At 37.8% G+C, this 22,251-nt stretch overlaps 1 protein-coding gene and 1 long non-coding RNA gene across 2 annotated transcripts in view; one reads left to right on the forward strand and one right to left on the reverse strand.

Moving 5' to 3' along the window:
• Positions 1–22,251, reverse strand: part of LOC140845116 (uncharacterized) — a 215,872-nt gene that overhangs the window by 39,129 nt on the left and 154,492 nt on the right. The gene's annotated exons all lie outside the window — the stretch shown is intronic.
• The window catches only part of LOC140844841 (uncharacterized), a 139,764-nt gene that overhangs the window by 13,110 nt on the left and 104,403 nt on the right, over positions 1–22,251 (forward strand). The window contains exon 3 of the mRNA XM_073217767.1: positions 22,076–22,155. Coding sequence (XP_073073868.1) covers positions 22,076–22,155 — 80 coding nt within the window. The remainder of the gene's footprint in view (positions 1–22,075; positions 22,156–22,251) is intronic.

Genomic DNA, 22,251 nt, shown 5'->3' on the forward strand with positions numbered 1-22,251 from the left:
ATCTCTACTCAGATCTGGGCGATTTCTCCCTTTCCCTTTATCTTGCCTCCTTTTCACTTGGAAAAGTGTGTTCGTGATTGCTTCTTCCTCTATTTGGCATATTTGTATATACCAAAAAAGGGAGAAAAGTAAAACCCCATTCTACAACACCTTTCCCACTCCACAGGTATTCATTTATCTTTTCTCTGAACTCTTTTCCTTTAGCATTTCATTTGGGTCACCTTTAATCTTTTCTTTGCCACCCATTCAATTTAAGCAGTGTTCTAGGATCCCCTACAATCCTTTGTTTAAATATGTGAGTGTTTTCTTATAATTACTTTTAGATTTTTTAAAGTTTACATTTCATAAAGCATCATTATTATTATTATTTTGGAGGTATAAAACAGCATGTGAAAACATCCACATCTATTCCTTCCTATGCCTTGTTCCAAAGCTAAGAGCCATCCATTGATGGTGGTCTGCTACTCATTCAACAAACGTTTTACAACTAAAGACAACCAACTTCATGTGAGATAAAGGCTGAGTGAGGATTTTTTTTTTACTTTTTTTTTAATTTTAGTATCATGAATCTACAATTACATGAGGAACATTATGTTTACTAGACTTCCCCCTTCACCAAGTTCCCCCCACATACCCCATTAGTCACTGTCCATCAGTGCAGTGAGATGCTGTAAAATCACTACTTGTCTTCTTTGTGTTGCACAGCCATCCCCATGCCCCCCCCAGATTATACATGCTAATCCTAAGGCCCCCTTTCTTCTTCCTCCCCCTTCTCCCTCCCTTCCGACCCATCCTCCCCAGTCCCTTTCCCTTTGATAACTGTTAGTCCTTTCTTGGGTTCTGTGAGTGTGCTGCTGTTTTGCTCCTTCAGTTTTCTTTTTCTTTGTTCTTATACTCCACAGATGAGTGAAATCATTTGGTACTTGTCTTTCTCTGCCTGGCTTATTTCACTGAGCATAATACCCTCTAGCTCCTTTCATGTTGTTGCAAATGGTAGGATTTGTTTTCTTCTTATGGCTGAATAATATTCCATTGTGTATATGTACCACATCTTCTTTATCCATTCATCTACTGATGGACACTTAGGTTGTTTACATTTCTTGGCTATTATAAATAGTGCTGCGATAAACGTAGGTGTGCATCTGTCTTTTTCAAACTGGGCTGCTGCATTCTTAGGGTAAATTCCTAGAAGTGGGATTCCTGGGGCAAATGGTATTTCTATTTTGAGCTTTTTGAGGAACCTCCATACTCCTTCCCACAATGGTTGAACTAATTTACATTCCCAACAGCAGCGTAGGAGGGTTCCCCTTTCTCCACAGCCTCGCCAACATTTGTTGTTGTTTGTCTTTTGGATGGTGGCCATCCTTACTGGTGTGAGGTGATACCTCATTGTGGTTTTGATTTGCATTTCTCTGATGACTAGCGATGTGGAGCATTTTTTCATGAGTCTGTTGGCATCTGAATTTCTTCTTTGGAGAACTGTCTGTTCAGCTTCTCTGCCCATTTTTTAATTGGATTGTTTGGTTTTTGTTTGTTAAGGTGCATGAGCTCTTTATATATTTTGTATGTCAACCCTTTATCAGATCTTTCATTTATGAATATGTTCTCCCATACTGTAGGATGTCTTTTTGTTCTATTGATGGTGTCCTTTGCTGTACAGAAGCTTTTTAGCTTAATATAGTCCCACTTGTTTATTTTTGCTTTTGTTTCCCTTGCCCGGGAAGATATGTTCATGAAGAAGTCACTCATGTTTATGTCCAAGAGATTTTTGCCTATGTTTTTTGCTAAGAGTTTTATGGTTTTATGGCTTACATTCAGGTCTTTGATCCATTTCGAATTTACTTTTGTGTATGGTGTTAGACAGTGATCCAGTTTCATTCTCTTACATGTAGCTGTCCAGTTTTGCCAACTGAGTGAGTATTTTTTAATGCAAAAATATAAACCACTGTTCTTGTGCTCTATTTTGGAGGTCACTATGTTGAGAGGAGATCTCCAAAACTGCAATATAGGACAGGCTATGAGAAACATATTTTGAATCTGTCTGCATAGATGTGTATAGGCATTTATAAAAACAAAAACAATTTACTTGCTTGGATAATCAGATAAAACATACTTAAGAAGTAGGTATATTCAACATGTTCATTAAGTTAAGAAGGAAAAGAAACTTCCTGTATTATTAGAACTGTGAGGTGCCAAAATGGAGAAAAAAGTATTTATTGAACTAAGCACTATGCTAGGCATTTGGCACATGTTCTGATTACCATTATTAACTCTATGTAGAAGCATAAATTCATTTAATGCATGTGAAGACTAGGCAACCAGGAAAAATAACATATAAGTGTCAATTTCTAATGACTAATAGAATTGTTGTTTGATATTAGGTCAATATCATTTACTATCTTTTAACCAAACTGCATTGTGATATCTAGGACTTTGAACTGAAGTAACATCGTATGATTAGGAAAAGGACCCGGTGTGTAAAATAAAAATTTATAAAAGACAATAGACTAATGGATTGTTCCTGAAAAATAATATAGATATTTTTCACATTTGACTTTACTGTTAAGAGACTTTATTGAGCAGGACTGCTGCAACTCTCTGAATCAAGAACACTTTGCTCGATCTGCAAGGGCAGGCTACACAGGTGCTCCAGGAGAGTGAGGGATTCTGACAGTGACTCTTTCAGCCTCCTCTGTCTTTTCTGAAGTGTGCATTTCCTGTTTCCACAGAAAATGAAGATGACAGTTCCACTTTTTAACCATTTGTTTTCCATCAGTTCTAATACATGTTAATTTACTTTGTGAGCAAAAAAAACTTGCAGATTCTGTAGGAAAGAGAACTAATCCACAGTAATAGAAGCTGATTCCCTACATCTTTGGTATTTTCACAAAGAAACTGGCAAGAGCAAACTTCTTGCCACATCATTTTCATGGAGAGATAAATTAGAACAATACAAGCTATGATGTAAAATATTCGAAGGAATATTGGCAACTGGTTTTTTATTTGTGTTTTTATTGTATCAATGATGAAGAGTGTCAAATATGAACAAATGCAGTCCAATTTTTATATTTATTGTCTTATTATTTGTAAAGTATGGGTAGAAAGAACATTTTGCCTCTTGCATCCTAACAATGTACCAGTCCAGAATGAATGGGTTTCTGCCCAGATACAAGTGGGTCATTCAGCTGGTCAACAAGGATGCCTCTTGTGAGAGCAGATTTTTTTATGGGGACAGCTGTCTAGCAGGAAGTGTATTGCCATGTGGTCTTTTTGAACTTAGCAAAAGGCTGTCAAATACTCCTAGTAATGACCCATTTAATTTTATAGTCAGTACTTTCACACAGTACATTAATAATAACAAATCTGTATGTGGAACTGAGGTTACTGTAAGTTGGTAACAGACAAGACCAAATGTAAATATATACTACATAATAAGTGACACCATTTATGTATTCAAGTGACATGATTTTTAGTCACTCTGCAGAAACAAGTAATCTTGAATGTAACTTCATTTCCTAGAACATCAGAATCCCAACCTCAAAAATGCTCATAGTACCATTTTACAACCATCCCATGGAAGAAATATTTTCTGCTATTACAGGGACATGGAGTAATAGAGTAATTTTTATTAAGCTTGCCTATGAAACTCTGTAAGGATCAGCTTTCCCTAAGCTGCTATGGGAGTATTTAGCTCTGTTTTCACTTTCTTTGAGGTACAAGCATTAACTTTGAAATAAATATGAAGCATCTTAATGTGGTCACTCACAATGAGCAACGGCCATTTTGGGGAATGTGCCCACCTCCCGTTTGTAGTGGTGTCTAGGTCTTGGTTTGGGAATCGAACATGATGACTTTTGGATAATTGTATTTCATATTATGCTAATGGATGGATATCAACAGAAAATATTAGCACATCATGGAATTCAATTTATTGGACTCCATGGTGATAACAGAATCATTTACCTTGAGAAAGATAAATTTATAAAGTTTGAGAAACCAGATTCTTAATCTGACATTTATTGCCATTCAATAATTGCGACTCAAGAGTATGAGCAGTTACTCAGCTGAGATGAAATACTTGATTGTATTCCTTCCTCAGAGGGGTCACCAAACCACATTTACACCATGTGACACATCAGATAATTGGCCTTACTTTGATTCAGTCTTGATCCTTGGGCATTTCTAAAATTCTGTTAATCATGGAGATGAGCTTTTAACAATATTAGAGGCTGTGATAATACGTGCTCTGACTCTACTACCTTGTTGTCAGTTCTCACATCCTAAAAGATGCTTTCAAGGATCCAGCAGGTGTGAAAACACCGATCAGTTGATGCTGCTTTTCTGCCAAATGTTGATCATTTACATCCCCCTCTTTCTTCTGTCCCCACTTCTACCTGATCAAGTCCATGAACACATAGAATCCCTTCCTTGCTCCTTAACTCCTTATGATGGCAAACCCTACTGTCTGAACAATCCTGAAGGAATTAGAAAGGAATTGTGGATCTTGAGTACAGAAGAATATAAGCTGTATGCCAGGACCCATTACAGGGGCAGATAACATTAGTGCTTTGACAAGACACAAGGTTGGTGGACAAACTTAAGTGTACTGTTCATAGGGTGACTACCCATCCCTATTAGCATGAGATTTTCTCAGTTTTAGTACTGAAGTACCCTGCCCTGGGAAACTTCTCAGTATCAAGCAAATGGAGATGGCTGTTCACTCTAGTTCTGAACCTGATCTATTCAATAATTTTCAAAGGAATTTTACTGGGGCCTCCAATGTGTACAGGATAGAAAGCCATCACATTTTGCCAAGATTGCTGGTTTTATTTTCCATGAAAAGGGCCCTTGGTTTCAGTGTTGGCTCCTTCTAATTCAGATGGGTCAGGTTTCTGTCTCCCAGAATAGGGTTAACTGTATAAGGTATTTTACTAGCAATGGTTCTTAGTAATCGGTGAGATAAATAAAGATACAACTATCTGATAAATAACACGAATAAAATGTTTGCTTGAGAGTAAAACCGGGTGAATACAGTGATGTTAAAAATAATACTTTTTAAAAATAAAAAGGCTTCTACAGTAACTGGCAATTCTAACATGAAACTTAGTATTATACTGACATATGATTGATGAGTTTCTAATTTAAAATTGCATAGTTGGGTGGTTGTGTTTGGCTGGTTTGTTGAAAATTGTGATCCTTGCATCACTCAACATTTCTTGAGCTCATGAGGTATTTCCTACTGATCAACTAAAAAATGTTCTATTTGTTTAATTTTGACCATCTCCTTGAATGAACTATACATAAGAGATGAGATAATCATGTAATCACTTTTTTCTATCCTCTCATTGAAGCCTAGTCTTTGCCCAATTTATTTATCATGTAGTTTATTTTGGTTCTAAGAAGTCCATATTTTTATTTCCTTGTTTTTTAACCCTGGGAAAATACATTGCCTTTGACTTCTACAGTAAAGCATACAATTATTTTCAATGTTTTATGGTTTTGAATTTTATTTTTTACACTTTGGTCTTGTCTGTAACCAACTTACAGTAACATTAATTCCAGGTCTAGATTTATTATTATTAATACACTTTCATGTAGTAATGCTAATAGAAAATTAGGGCAACAAAACCATTAGGCTGTTTTCTGTCCTAATTTGTCTTTATATCCATATATAAAGTTATAACTTCAAAATAGGAAGTGTTAAAAAAATTCTTACAGATCAGTTGATTGCTACTTTCTAAAGCCATATAAATGATTAAACATTATAAGTGATGAAATAACAGACTGAAGAAGAATTTGGTCATTTTGAGTGGTAGCATAATAGAGTGAAGGGTAGGAAATATATTTTTTCCCTTCCAGACTATATGACTACAAACTACAGTACTTTACTATCTCTCATCTGTTGAGAATTCTCTCATTTTCATTTTTATATGAATAAAAAAAAGATATGTTAATATAAAAAACATCCTTGGCCATTGAGGATTTGGTGAGGCAAGGATCATTATGTATTTAGAGGGGTCGCATGATGTAACATTACAAAAGCCCAGATTCTGGCGTCACATTACTGAGGTTTGAAACAACTCTGCTACTTACCAGCTCTATGACCTTTGGCAAAACGCTCAAACTCATTTGCCTTAATCTCTCATCTGAAAAACTAGGGTATTAATAATACCTACCTCATAAGATGTTATAAGTAGTAAATAAGTTAATATATATAAAGAGCTTTGAATGTACAGATATAAGAACTCCATGTATTATTATATATATCATTTTGACTTATATCTCCATTTCTCCAATTTTGTGTGTAGATGAAAGGGAAAATGTATGCCAAGGTACATTCATCTTCCTACCTCATAAAATCTTTCACTATAGGTTAGGAAAATAGAGTAAACAAAACTCTTTATAAGAAAAAAGATGTAAGCTAATATCTTAGTGATTAGTGAGGGCTAGTGATTTAAGAATTTTTTTTCAGTTATCACATATTAAAATAATTTATCTTATTCCCTAAGACCCAAAGTGGCTCTTTAATACCATAATAAAGAGATAATTATAACCAATCACTGTCTGACGGTCAACTCAATTTGGTAAGCCCTGAGTCAAACAGCAAATTGATCTTAAAATACAAGGAAGTTCTCAATGTGTGTGTGTGTGTGTGTGTGTGTGTGTGTGTGTGTGTGTGTGTGTGTGTGTGCTGCTCAATATTCTCCTGTTCTCAAGACTGAAACTTGGTATTTCATTTCTATATTTTTTTTCTTTCTTGTCATACCTAAATATACAAATACATCATTTAAAGTTTGCATTTAATTTTTATTAAACCCAATGTTTCTTTTTTCATCTGTAAGACAGAGTTAATGCCTACTTTTTAAACTAAGGAAAGAACTGAAGGGCATAATGTATAGTAAGCAAATTGAACAGAGATTGGCTTGGGAATATTTGACAACCTTCCTCACCTACTTCCCTCCAGCTGTTCATTCCTTTTGGTTTGTTGACTTGGAAACTGAGTAGCTTAGTCCACTGTGATCTCCAAGACCTTATTAAAATCGTCCCATCCTCTTCCCTCACAAACATTGGAGTTAGGTTTTAGGCCACACTCAACTTTGAATTCCTCCCACAGTAACTTTGGAAAACACTCTCAACCTGCCTCAAAATTTGCTTCCACTTACTGTTCATACTACTTTGTACTTTCTGTTTTTCTTGTTTTCTAAATACTTTCAGTAAGAATGATTTCTATGTTACAACCAAAATTCTTAGGTTTTCTGATGATCATACCAAGTGAATCCAGATATAAAAACCTGAATTCATATATAAGGACTGTGTACAAGGAGATCCAGTGTTTGGAGAGGGATGACTCCATTACAACTCCCAGAGCATTTTTGTTATATTGAGTTAAATAGAAGGGTATGCATGTGTGAACACACACATACACAAATACACACAATTTCACACATTCTATTAAGGATATCTAAGCCACAAAATTAATATAAAATTAACCTTCCATTCATACAAGGTTCAACATTCTGCTCACACATAAATTTTTAGAAAACAAACAAAAGAATAGCCATCTAAAAATTCATTGTGCTAAAGACTTAATCACAAAGTAAGACATTTGTATATTTTTGGCAGATACGTTAGAAGTAAAGGATCCTTTTGTAAAAGAAAGTACACTCAATCTGCTGTCCCTGGGAGTCCATCTCAACTCTAGCCATCCCTACCCACTAAGACGACTTTTGTGAACTTAAATAGTGTTAGTTTAAGAATGAAAATCCCTTTATACAGACACACAAACTTCAACTTAACAGAAATATTCTGCCTTCTAGAAAACAAACTCTGCAGTGACCAAAATGTAGGCTTTGTTGAAAGTGCATATTTTGATTGCCTGAGCTTTCCAAACAATTGAGTTGATTGTCCCATAGCAACACTTGGTGGACAGCCTGGTTTACTTCAAGTCCAACTCAAAAGGTACACCCTACTTACATTTAAATCTTAAATTAAAAGACACACCCTGCTGACTGTTGTTTGCATAAACATTTCAGATGTACTTCTACTTTGTTCTGCTGATAGTGTGTTATGTGCTAAGAACATGACCGAAAGTTACTTCAACTCTGCTCTGGTAAACCGCGCTCCATTTCATTATAGAGACAGGGTGGCACATGGTCTTTTACCCTGGGCCAATTATCACCTTCCATGAGAGTTCCATTGTCACTTTCACCTAGGAATAGGAACAAACCTAAAAATGAGGAGGAGAAGGATGAGGGGAAGGAAGACGGGGAGAAGAGATAGGAGGAGGAAGGCAAAATAAAACATACCAACAAAATTGTTCTCTGGTGTAGTAATTGACAATCCTAGAAGTCATGTGTATGACATTTTTCCTTAAGAGCAACTGGACTTCTCCCCTTTGCTTGACCCTCTGTGGGTAAATTTGCAGTATTTCCAGAATCTCTCACCTGGCTTTAGTGCATCTCCATATCAACAGGGGTTCCTAAGGGGTGGAGGAAAGTAGTTCATCTCCGTATCTACGGGTAATTACCCGGGAAACCGAGGGCTTATCTGAACCTGAGAGGTTTGGGGGAGGCTTTGCTTTCATCTGCTATAGCAGGAGAAAGACAGCCCCGGACTGCAGTTTGTAAGCAATGAACGGGTTTTAAACTTTATTTCTCCCTTTGACTGATTTCAGTTTTGGAGGCATTTTGCCCCGAGATTTCCTCTCCCCAGATTTACATCCATCATGTTTCCTTTGAAAGAGATTTCAGGGGTTGTAACATCATGAAACTATTTCTTGGGGGTCAGCTGAGATTGTGAGTTCTAAAATTGAAGTTATACCTACTCTTCCACATATTGAGAAATTTCATTTTCAATTTCCTTCTTTATGCATTATTTAAAACCAGTGAAGAGGGATGGAGGACTAAAGGACCTTTAGTTTCTGTCAAAAAAAAAAAAATACACACCTCTTTTATCTTATCTATAACCTTCATGGTAGGCAGAAAAAAATGGCTAGAAGTTGCAGTCATATTTTTACATTGAATTCCTTGCCCTGCCTTGAGTCAGACAAATGACTTTAGAAATTCTTAAAATCAGTGGATTTGAATGATCTCACTTCCTACCAAAGGCAATGAAAAAACTAGGGAAGAATGGAATTAATTTGAATTGAGTAGACTGTGAACAAGGTACTGAGTAAAGTACCACATATGCATTAATTTCATTTCTAATTAGATCACCATCTCTGAATTGAAACTTAAGCTATATGTTCCATTATTTCCAAAGATGAGATTCTAGTCATTTGCTATTCATAAGGTAGATTCCAAGCTATCAGGTTTGTAGAATGGTATAGTTCTGAGCCAAGCACAATAGAGAACAATAAAGATAAATCTATTATCTGATTAGATGCTCAGTGTACTTATATAATCTATTTGGAAAAATAAGATTAACAAACACACGACAAGTGGAGAACACTTGAGCACCTGCTGGGCAATATTAGTTAAAAGGACTTTATGAATTCAGTTATAAAGAGATCAAAGTGGTAAAAAAAAGTGAAAAAGGAGAGAGGTGCTGTTGGGAGGAGCTGGGCTCTGAGAAGAGCCTGACATGAAGTACAGGGTCAGATGTGGATCCGACCGAGTAGAGAAGGAAGCATGCTGCAGAAAGATTATGATTGTTTAGATAGAGCATGCTCAAATTATAGGAATTTTTCCTCTGATAATCCCCCAGAAGTTTGAAGGGTATATTTGCAGAGACAAATAAGAGACTTTCCCTTTTGAGATGCATAAGCAAATGTAGGCTGGATTTTCCAAACAGAGCATAAATATTCAGAAATTTTAGTTGAGAAAATAAATGTGCTTGGCACACATAGAACAACATTTACATTTAATCTTCTGCAACAGAAAGGTAAACACATGATAATCATATGTGCATGATCCCAGAGTCCAAGTCAAAATTCTACTGTTTAAAATTCTCAACAATAAAAAAAAGAAAGCAAATGAGTAAATGAATTATCAAGATATCGTCATATAGTCAGAATCCTAAAAGAGAATCCACTGTAATAGATTTAAAAATAAACTATTTGCAGAGCTGGGTGTCATTTACTACTGTTATTAACAGATCAATCACAGCACCTCTCTTTGACATGCACTGTGCCTCAACAGTGCAGCTGAGAACCACTCCTCTGTGCTTCATGCCACAGGTCACCCGTTTGCGCAGCTGTGAAGTTCGTGATGTGGTTAGAGTGCAAACATCATTGCTGAGTTGCTCCTTTGCCAGTCAGACGGTCTGCACACTATACACAACTATACATTCAACCCCTTAAGTCCCAAGTAACTAAAAGGGAGATCCGAAGAAAATTGAGAAAGCTCTTTAAGTAAAGGGCAAAGACTTCCTAGTAATACATTTTGACAGAAGCTGTTTCTTCTCACCAAGTAAGAAAAAGAATGTGTTTTTTGGGGGGGAGGGAGGGTAGTATTTCAGTGTACTAAGAAATTTTGTGATTCACTAGAGAATCAGAGGGATGGAGGCATGAGAATTCAGTGACTTGGATTGACACTGGCTAGCAAAATAGCCTGTTAGACAATCATCATCAAAAATGTACAGATTATGAGAGTTCTATAATCTGATAAAGGACTGCTAAATCATGGGGAAGGTCTTTAGAACTTTGCTATTCAGAGAGTACTCCACAGATCAGCAATAACAGCACTAGCTGGGACCTTGTTCAAATGTGGATGGCCAGGTACCTCCCCAGAGAGTCTGCATCTTCATAAAATTCCCCAGGTTATCATAAAGTTTAAAAATAACTGTCTTAGAAGACTAGGAGAGCTAAGAAGTGTGGTTATAGGGTAGAAGGTTAATGTGAACAGAAATCCTCAAGAAAGAGAAAGAAGAGGTCTGAAAATTCTGTAGAATAGCCAGGACTGTCCAAGAGAACATGCTGGAACACTCCGATGTGGCTCACGGGAGCTACCATTTCAACAAGTAAGAAGGGAAAGGATTCAAGCTTCAAGGTTTCATTGCACAGAATAATTCAACCTACTACCAATCAGACCTCAAGAAGCGATGATGATAATATCAATACTGGCAGCTACAGATACTTTCTTGTAAAACCTTAAGCAGACATGAAGAGTTAGATAAAATTTGGGATCTCCTGTAACCATATTATTCAATAAATCACTATAAGTCCATACTATATGCTGGTCATTACAGTAGTTGTACTTGTTGAGCAAGACAAAAATCTCTATCTTCAGGGCATTTAAAAGATTTGTCTTCTTTTTTGTTTAGATCAAAAAACAATCACGATTAAAATCACAACAAGGAATAGAAACAAAGGGCCTGATATCATTATCTAGGCTGCTAGGCACATGGCAAAGAAGGTTTGCAAATCCTTTATGGCCAGACACTTTTGAAAGAACACCTCTATTATAATAAGTTGTAACTATGTGTGTATGCATTTGTAAGCAAGTATTCAGTTGGATCACACCATTTTGAATCTTGTCAACATTTTTCCTGTCGTTTCCTAAATCCTAATTAAGAAAATAAACAAAGCAACCCCAAGCTTCGGGAAGTGCCGAGAATGGCCCCAGGCGCCATATTTCTGATCTAGTCTTCTTCCATATTTACATCTGACCAATGGTGGAATTTTTACTCAAACTGGTTCTCGCTCCCAGATATTTGACTCTGGAAATTAGAGGCAGCTTCACAAGCAGCCAGAACTTGGAAACTGTAGGGTGGCTGTCTTCTATCATGTACTTACAGAAAAGACCAGTCTTCAGAGAGACTAAAGTAAAGCTGTGCAGACATTGTAGTTCATGTGACCTTTCTAACTCTGCTTCTATTTTTTCTTCAAGTTTGACTTTACTCTATGCTTGTAGATTCAATATGAGAAATATATCTCATGATAAATTCCTCCTCTACACTGTAAATTAATTCCTTAGATTAGTTTCCAGTAGCTTTGATTTCACTTAGAACAAAAAGAATATTAATCAAGATGCCCAGTGCCTATGCCGATATGATCTTGACATTAGGACAGCTGGACCACTAGTGGAAAAGCCACCCATTAGGAAGCTGGTACCTATGCTCAATAATGTTCAAGCAACCCTCTTTAAAAATTTATCTGCTACTGCCTTTGACTGACTATATCAGGTTGTAAAATCTTAACAACCAGTGTTTACACTTGGTAGTGCCGTTATGGCTACATCTCAACTCATTCGCACTTGGTCAAGAACAATGAAACTAAGTTCTTTTAGGGCCATTCTTGGCTTGTAAAGGCCCTGTGTTTCAAAAACTTCAGCGTGAATAACAACCTGTGGGGCTTTGGAAAACATTCAGGTTCTCAAGCCTCATTCCTTTCTTAGTGAATCAAAAATAAGAGACTGTATATTTATAACAAGCTCCAGACATGGTTCTGATTCAGAAAATCCAAGGAACTTACTTTTAGAAACATATGCTAGGCTGTAGTTCTAAACCCAGAGCTGCTCATAACAACAATCTGAGAAGCTTTTTCAAAATATACATGTCAAGTACCACCTCAGACCTGCTGAATCAGAATTTTGGCCAACTTGTATTTGCATAAGATCCCCAGTGACAGTGAAGCACACTTCTAGTTAAGAACAGTGGATTTGAGGCACTCAAGGTTGATTGATTCTGCTGTGCCATGTAGGTGGCCTCCTTCCGTTTAGCTTTGCTCTGCGACACAAAAATATTTTCTTTCAATGGACACTTTCAATGTTTAAGATTGTTCAAGTCTAAACTACTCACCTATTTAAAATCCATGATCAAAATACTGCCCTTCCTTTATCCTTTGATCAGAAGTGCATTTTTCTAATTTGGAAACTTGCCCATAAATGTAATTTAAATAGTAAATAACTGGAGATGCAATTGACTTTAAGAGATAAACTCTTCATTTATTTATTTGACTTTGCAGTATATCAAAGTTCTAAGGAAGGCCAAAAATCTAGACATCTTCAGACTAAAAGAAAATCATACTCCATCTATGCTATTTCCTGCCACTTGCCTTTTAGAACTTATTATCTCAAAAGATAAACAAGGTCTTCTTTATATGAGATACCAAGATCAGAACAAGAAATCAAACTCTACACCACTTTTGAATAGGACAATTTAACCTTTTAACAGTTTCTTGTAGGACATTAGTGATGCATTTTAGTGGGCATAAAAATTTCCCAAATTTCTGCAAATTTGTACATTGCCATTTGTGTGCAGAAATAAGTATACCCTCTGGGGCTTTTTATTGTCACATCAACTCATTGGCTTTTCCGTGAGATGAGTCCCCATCATTTATTTAGAATTGATCTTTGAAGGAATCCCTGCTCCAGAATTTAAGGCAACAGTGCATGTGGATATATATATATATATATATATATATATATATATATATATATATATATATGTATGTATGACTGCATGTATGTGTGAGTGAAGGTTATATGTACAAGAGGAGGTGTAAATTGCCTTTTCCAGAATTTTTCATTATGACCAAACCAAACAGAAAAATGAACAAATAAGCTAGACATACTTTGACAATCTATGAAAAGAAAAGTTACTTGAACATTTTAGTATATTAATTTCATTAAATAACATGTAGCTCTGAAAAGAAATGTTTGTAGTCATTGACTTAAGAAGTAGGTTCAACCTAAAATATTAAGTATAAAAAGCAAGCTACAGAGTAACGCATGGAATAAAATCAGTAACCAAAATAACAAAGACAAAATATAGATAAGCCTGTATATGTTTATTTAGGTGTGCATATTAGATGTGAGCAAAAATATACATATTTAAATGATACTTCAAGGAGTAGGATTGGGAGAAATTAATATTGTCTTTATGTGTTTCTATAGGGTTAGACTGATGCATGGACATGTTATATGTTGTACTTCCAAAAGTGTGACACAGAAAAAATAAAAAATTGTAGACCATGAGAGCAAAATGAAAAACGAAGATGAATAAACATTCGTTATAAAAATAAATAAAAGTGGCTAACAAGAATAAAAGACTCTGCAGTACCAATAATTAAAGATGCAAATCAAGCAACAAAATCCTTTTTATAAAAATCTTAAATTGTAACACATTCAAGATAAGGTAATTCTCAGTGTTGATCAAGGCAGCCTGAGAACAGTGTTTTTACACAACCGTAGTATGTAGTTTGGAACAATCTTTTTGGAAATCAGCGTGAAAATAATTATTGAGCAAATAAAGATGTTAATCTAATTACCTCAGTGGATCCCCTTTCAGGGGGGACAACACCCTTCACACCATGAAAAAAATCCAAAAATGCTTTCTTGTATTTCTCTCTCCATCTCCTTCATTCCTGCTTCTAAAATCCCTTCCTTCCTCTTATCCACACAATCTCTTGAGAACCATGTTGTTCACTCCATCTTTCCCCCGGCAGAAAGGTTGGTGCTTTCCCAGCCCGGAGCCCCATGCAGAGTCAGGCTTTTCTTGTCTGACAATTTCCCTGCAGAGAATCAACCCCAGCAGGACAATCCTGTTGAATAAAATGACCAGTCCTACATTAAAGGAAATAATCCAAAATATAAACATGCAAACAGTGGTTAAGAGCTTTGACAGTGGTTTTAAATTCTGCTATTTCTTCTGTACTTTACTAATTTTCTAAAATGAGTATATTTGTTGACTTTATAATCTAAATAAAACAACTGGCTTAATTGTTAAATGTTTGCAATTCTCTACAGAAGCCTGCAGTTTTCTATAACTAGTGAATGGATTTACTGCAAGACTAATTATTCGTAATTTGTAAAAACAGAGAACTTAGTCCTTCCAGACAGATACTCTGAGTGAAGCTTCAGACTTTCAAAAATAAAAATGGTCTGATTAAATATGTGCACAGGTGTTTTCCTAGGCTGCTCATTTGAGAAGAGTTCCTCATTCTTTTTGGATCAAGTACCACTTGGAGAGTCTAACTAATGGTTTGATACTCTGTCCTCAAAAATAAATATTTGCCCACTGTATCAGTTTCCCAGGGCTGCAGGAACAAAGTACCACAAACTGGGTGACCTAAAAGAAAGTACCACAAACTGGGTGACCTAAAAGCAGACATTTATCATCTCACTCTTCTGGGGGATAGAAATCTGAAATCAACATGTCAGCAGGACATGCTCCCTCAGGGGCCTGTAAGTGATCCCATCCTGGCTTCAGGTGGTTTACTGGCAATCACTGTGGTTCCTTCTCCTGCAGATCCATCACGTTGACATGGCATTCTTCTTGTGACTTGATCTGCCTCTATGTGTGTCCAAATTTCCACTTTTTATAAGGATACCAGTCACACTGGTTTGGAGCCTACCCTAACAGCCTCATTTTAAATTGGTTGCCTCTGTAAAGAACCTGTAAAGAATGAACTCACATTCTGAGCTACTAGGGGTAGGGCTTCAACTTACCTTTTCTCACGAGACACAACTGACATGTAACACCCACCCAATGCATTGTATCATCCCATACCAGGGTATAGACACAGGGCACTCACATCTTGCCTCTGGATCGTTTGGAAGATCTTTGGAAATCTATTCTCTCTGAGCAGTCCCTGTCACTAAGTCAGATAATGAAGTTTCCAAACAAAAATGAGATCAACCCAAAAGGCAGGAAATCTTTCCACTAAGGATATTAAGAAGCTGTAAGCAAAATGTTTTCTGAAAATTATTTGCCTTCACCTCAACTTTGCTGATAAATATTGACTTGTTTCCTAACATATACTTAGGTCATCTCAACAGATTAGAAATGGGTACAATGCTGACATCCCCATGGAATCAATTGCTTCTGAAGTTCACCTGACTGGAGCAATAAAGAGTAGTTAAAACCTCTTTGTAACAGAGATTTTATTTTTGTTTTTATGCTCTTTATGAACATATTGTGTTGCATGTACATGTCATTAGCACAGAACCTAATGTGTTTTACTTAATATCATATAAAAGTTACTGTATTTTGCTCAGGTACTACATTTTTAATTTTGCAGTGAGTAATCTGTTCTAGTAGCTAATATGAAATCAGAAATCAGAGAAGCATTAGTTTTCTAGCTATTGTTTGATGGTGGGACACATTACTTATCCCTCTTCATCTGCAACTTTCCAATTTTTAAAATGGGAAAAATGGTATCTACCTCATGGGAATGATATATTTGGAGTAAGAATGACTATTTCCAACTCCTAACTTCAAAGCTTACTAGCTGTACTTACTAAAGATTTATTCAATGTGTTCCTCCATGTACCCATCTCCAAAAAGACACACACACACACAAAAGGAGATGACAGTTGTATTTATTGTACGTGTTTGTCATACAAATTAAAATCTACATGTAGCTACTGTGTCAGGATTCTTCAGAGAAACAGATCCAATAGGATGTGAGTATATATAATAGGATTTTATTATAAAGCAATAGTGGAGGCTGGTGAATGCAGGTGTGCAGGTCTGCTGGCCTTTGGGATCTGATAGGCCTGCTCTTGGGACACATTTGGGGCACAGCCTGGGGAGCAGGTCCTTGGTGACTCCTTCCCAGTGACTTATGGTGTGCCCAGTGGCATCTGCCTGTGGCATGTGACTTCCTTCCTGCTCCTGGGGACACAGCCCTCCTTCACTTGTTCTGTAAGGGCCCTCAGAGCACTGAATGGCATCCTGGGTGCTCAGCTGTTCCTGGGGCTGGGGGCTGGGTTGGAACTCTGCCATGGGGCAACACAAGAGCAGCCAGGACCTGTGAGGTGGGAGGTGCTGATGATGGCTCTCCAAGGTCAGCTCAAGGTGGGTCTGGATACTGAGCAGGCCTGTCAAGGAGCTGTCACCCACACCAGGAGCACATGGCAGCCACAGCAGCCAGTGACACAGCCCTCTTTGGTGGTGGAGGTGGGGGCCTGGGAGCCGGTGTGTGCTCCTCCCCTCTTGCACTATGTGAACCCAGATGTGTATTAAACTCCCAAACCTGCAAAAAGAAAAGGTGTGGGCTGTTAGGCTGGAGACGCAGGGGAGTGGATGTCACAGGTGAGGTGTAAGGGCAGTATGCTGGATATTTCCGTCTTGCCTGGGGAAGCCAAACTTTTTGTTTTGGTCAGACCTTTAACTTACTGGTTGAGGCCCACCCACATTATGGAGGGCAATCCGCTTACTCGTATTTCACAGTGTAAATGTTAATCCCATTCCAAAACACCCTCCACAGACATGACATGAACCATCTCAACAAACATAGGACATTCTTTCAAGTCACTGTCCTCTAGGGAGGTTAATGCCTGGCCAGAAGGAGGAAGGTGCTGAGGGCTCAGAATTTTCCTTGAAAAGTAAAAGTCATGAGGAAAATGAAGAAAGGTAAGGTGTGGACACCAAGATTTGAATAAAACATACACACACACACACACACACAAGAAAAAAAAAATCAGAAAAGAGTACCTATATTTGAGATTGTAGAATAGGAATAGAAGTAGCTAAGAGGGAATCTTGCTTGCTGGGAAGAATCTAAGAAACTCATTTACAGAGACCTTGAGGAGGCAGAAATTATAGTGTATGTTTTATTTTGTAGCAAATTAAAGCTCAGAGACTGAATTTATCCTCACCAGCAATTTATTTAACACAGGTTCACTGTGGAATTTTCATAAGCCAATAGCATACAGGATAGTCTCTTATTAAGCCAACAAAGAAATAAGATGCTCACAACCAATGACAGATTAATTGTTTCAGCTAAGGGGAGATGAAAGAAATAAAGTCCATATTTAGTTGAGGCAGACCTTTTCAGAGGTTGATACTTGGGAGAGACCACCTACCCAACTGAGAGTTGACACCCAGCTGCCAATACAGAAGGACAAGTGCCCTGATGCTAGAGCACATTGCTAGGGAACATCAGCACAGGTGTTGACTGGGCAGATAGTCTCCTTCCCAGGGCTGCTGCTCAGTTTCCACTACTGCCAGTAAGGGTCACCTTTACTGTGGCAGGAGCTAATGTCCCAAGGTCTTTGGAAAGCTATTCAGATCAGCAAAAGGTAGCCTTGCCCAGACCACTGGAATGGTAGGCACCATCATAGCCAGTCAAACCTCTGCTGAATTCTGGAGGTAAAACTGCTCTAGTCTTTTAATTAGTTTCTCTTTGCACAACAGTTTTTGCGAACCTGTTTTACATCTTTCCCCCTTATCACATTGGCATTGTAAATTAATAGCTAGCAACTTCCCTTATCCCTCAAATTAAAATATATTTCAGAGATCAGTATTAGAATAGCTACAACTTGCAGCAGACTGCCCTGCCAACATTTTGCAATACTGTCTCTGGGAGTATTTCCAGGCTGTGAAGACTTTTTATGGGTATGTCAACAAAAATATAATAGCCCTACTCACTTACTGTTCAGATAAAATATATTACACTAATCTTTGAGAAGTTGTATGAATTCTTGAGTAAGTAGGTGTGTGCACATGTGCTATGCACACATTAAAGTTGACTTTTTTCAGAAAATATTATGATATCCACTTATTGAGCTTCTAACATGTGATACACTTACATTCCATGACACAGTGTGTGTAAACCAAACTGCAAGCTGCTTTTAAAATATGTGTTCTCTTTAAATTTAATCCTCAGTGAAATCCATGGGGTGCTGGTTTTCCTAAGTATAAATGAGGAAACTCAGTGTCAACTGAGCAGTGACTTTTACAGGATCCCACAGTTCTATCTACTTCCAGGCCCCATGTTCATCCCATTAAACCAAGGGTCAGACAAATTCAAGCCAAATCTGGCTTGCTACCTGTTTTTGTAAATAACATTTTATTGGAGCACAGCCATCTTCATTTACATATGGTTTATGACCACTTTCACACTACAACGGCAGAATCTGGTAGCTGCAACATAGACCATGTGGCTGGCGAAGTCTCAACTATTTACTCCCTGACCCTGCACAGAAAAGTTTGCTGACTCCTGCCCTAAACTAACTAAACTAGGCTGCCTGCTTCCCGCTTGGGCTGTTTTCAACAAACAAGGATATGGCCGGACTTTTCTTTAAGATAATCAGTAAGGACAAAGAAAGAATGTACAAGCTTGTGTTCCTGTTAAAATGGGTCAAACGCCTGAAAAATAAGATTTATCCATTCCTGCTTCTTTGGATTTTTTGTTACAAACAAAATAAAACAACTTTGATGAACTTATGTAAAAAAGTGATTTTGGATGGGTAATAGCTGCTTAATCAAAAGAAAGACTGGAGAACAAGGCTCTGTAGGAACCGAAGCGGAGAGCTGTGCTGAGCCCTGGCCGCAGGACTCTTGCATACAGGTCTCCTAGTCACGTCGTCCTCTCTTGACTATTCCAGTGAAGCCCCACAGATGACCTCTGTGCTTCTTTCCATAATCCATACAGAAAGAGAGAATGTCTCTAACCAAATCTCAAGATTTGAGGCGCAGGCAGAGCATGTGAATATTTGTATTTGGCAAACACAATAGTTTGGTCACCAGGAGTGCAGGGAAGGAGTATGTATGGGCATCACCACCACTTCCACCATTGTCTGTAGGGAGGGGCTGAATATGTCATAGGATGTCTTCCCAAATCAGTAGACTATCCAAATGCTGATCTGGAAAGTCAGTAAATGTGCATTATACCATCCCTGTGATTGGCTCTCTTGACCTTTCTAGTCATTGGCTTACTAAAATGCAAATATACCCATCATTTACTTTGCAGACTATGGGTGCAAATAATTAAATATTAGTATTATGCCCAAGTTTTGATAGTTCTGGGGGTAGAACTCCAGCACCTCACACAAACACACACACACACACACACACACACACACACACACACACACACACACACACACACACACATGCACTCTTCCAGGTTCCTCCCCTTTCATAGTAACTGGAGATCTTCCCAGGGAATCATTATATTCATGAGCAATGTTACCTTCCCCTGCAAGTAGTTACTTAATTACCTTAGCTCCCTTCTGTGCTGATGATTCATAATCCCTTAGTGTCACCATTTTTGTTACTAGGCTGTTCCCAGATAGGCTTGTTCATTTTGCCAGAACCACCTTTAAATCGTCAGTCCCCATTCCTGTGGTCACCATCCGCAGGGCCACCATCTGTCATGTTGGGGACAGACTCCAACAGCTACACTCAGGCTGCCGCCTGCACTTCTAGACTCCCGGCTTTGGAGCCCCCACTTACAGCTCCCTCTGGCTGTTGCTCTGGAATATCTGGCTCCCAGCTAATCTCTCTTTGCTCCATTTAATTGATCGCCCATTGGTGACCACTACTCACTCTCCCTCCTCCAACTTCCTTTAAGTAATGAGGGAAACAGTGCCCTTCTCCTTGTATAAAGGCTTTAAATATCAAATACCTAGATACTGAGGTCTAAAACTCTTACTTTATGCGCTTGTTTTTTCTCCCTAGATTGTGCCCCTTATGTTCAGTGGCTAGACTGAGTTTGGTTCAAGTAACAATGAACACACAGTTCTCAAAGCCATTATTCTACTCTGATCCTCAAGCTCTGATCCCAACTTGTATTGGATTCTTTTCTAAAAGAGAATTCTTTTCAGAGGTTTCTATAATCCCCTCTTGAAATTTCCCCCTTATCAATTAAGCTTCAAGTCCTCAGGAGTATCTGAATAATAAGACTCAATCATTTGTCCTCTTCAGATTCCTTCACTGGAAGGCTTCTTATCTTACACATAAATTAGTTAATACAAATAGACACCTGGGGTTGAGAAAACTCTGAATCATATATCCAATCCCTGTTCCTTCAATCAGGAAATTTTTTTTCAAACTTCATATTTATGTTTCTCTTCATTAAAGCCTGAATTCTTTCTGAGACTGAAATCATCAACAGTGAATTTCTAATCTTTTCCATCTTTTATCTCTTTTTCCTTCTACTTGGAAGTAAAGACTAAGGATTAAAAAGGAGCTAAATCTTGGAGTTTACTACATGCTGAAATTATTTTAAATGCTTTACATAAATTACCATTTGAACCCTCACCACAACACTATAATTTATAAGCTAGGTACTACTATCATCATCCCCATTTTACAGATGGAAAGGGTAAGGCACAAAGAGTGTATGTGTGACATACTAAGAAATGCGTATTAGGTCTCTGGCCCTGATTCTTGATTATATTTGGTCTTTGCCACATTTCCTGAAAACCTGGGTATCTCTGAAAAGGCAAGTGTCTTTATGTATGCTAATGAAATGGCTGGAGGCTGGGGGCTCCTGGATAGCCTCAGGGTGGCAGTCGGTTGCTCAGGATAGTACCCCTGTAATTACAGGGCTGGAAGATTGGAACTTTAAGCCCTAGTGTCCAACCTCCAAGAGGGAGTTGGTCTGGAGTTTGACCTAATCACCAATGGTCAATGTTTTAATCAATCATGACTAAGTAATGAAGCCTACATAAAACTCCTAAGTGGCAGAGGTCAGAGAGCAACTGGGTTGGTGAACAGGTGGGGGCGTTGGGATGTGGCTTATCTGGAGAGGGCCTGGAAGTTCTGTGTTCCTTCTCCCATACCTTCCCTGCCCTGTGCATATCATCCATTTGGCTGTTCCTGGTTGTATCCTTTTATCATAAATGAGTAATCTAGTAAGTAAATTGTTTTCCTGAGTTCAGTGAGCCATTCTAAAATATTACAGAACCTGAGAAGAGGGTTGTAAGAACCTTCAATTTGTCACCACATTAGTCAGAAGCTGTGAGTAACCAGTGGACCCACTATTTGTGATTGGCACCTGAGGTTGGGTGTGGAGATGTCTTGTGGGATTTAACCCTTAACTTGTGGTATCTGACACTAACTCAGGTATGTAGTGTTCAAATTGAATTGAATGTATGACACTCAGCTGGTGGCTGAAGAGAATTGGAAAATTGCTTGTTGTGGCTAAAAAAACATACACATTTCCTGGCCAGAAGTGTTGAAAGTAGAATATGGAAAGAGTGCAGAGAGAAAAATAATGTGAGTGTTTTTCTTCCAGTATAATACCATTCGAAGTCACACTATTTGTATGTGACAGAGTCAGAAATTGAACCATGCAAACTGACTAAAGGGTCTATACTTCTAAACACTGTTAACTACATTAAAAATAGGTGCTTGGCCCTGGAAGCCCTGCCTCTGATGTACCAGTTTGTTGTCTTCACAGGTGCAGAGCCCAATGTGACAGTTCCTGTGTCCTCTTGTTGTGGGATATATGCCATAGATCACAAGAAGTTTCTCATTTATGTGAGTTTTGAGAAAAATCTATCATGGGTGCCTTTTAATGTATCACATGGGAAATTCATAAGGTTTGCTTTGCTATTTAAAATGAAAATGTGGTGT

This window comes from Manis javanica, chromosome 12 (assembly GCF_040802235.1).
Source record: "Manis javanica isolate MJ-LG chromosome 12, MJ_LKY, whole genome shotgun sequence".
NCBI lineage: Eukaryota > Metazoa > Chordata > Mammalia > Pholidota > Manidae > Manis > Manis javanica.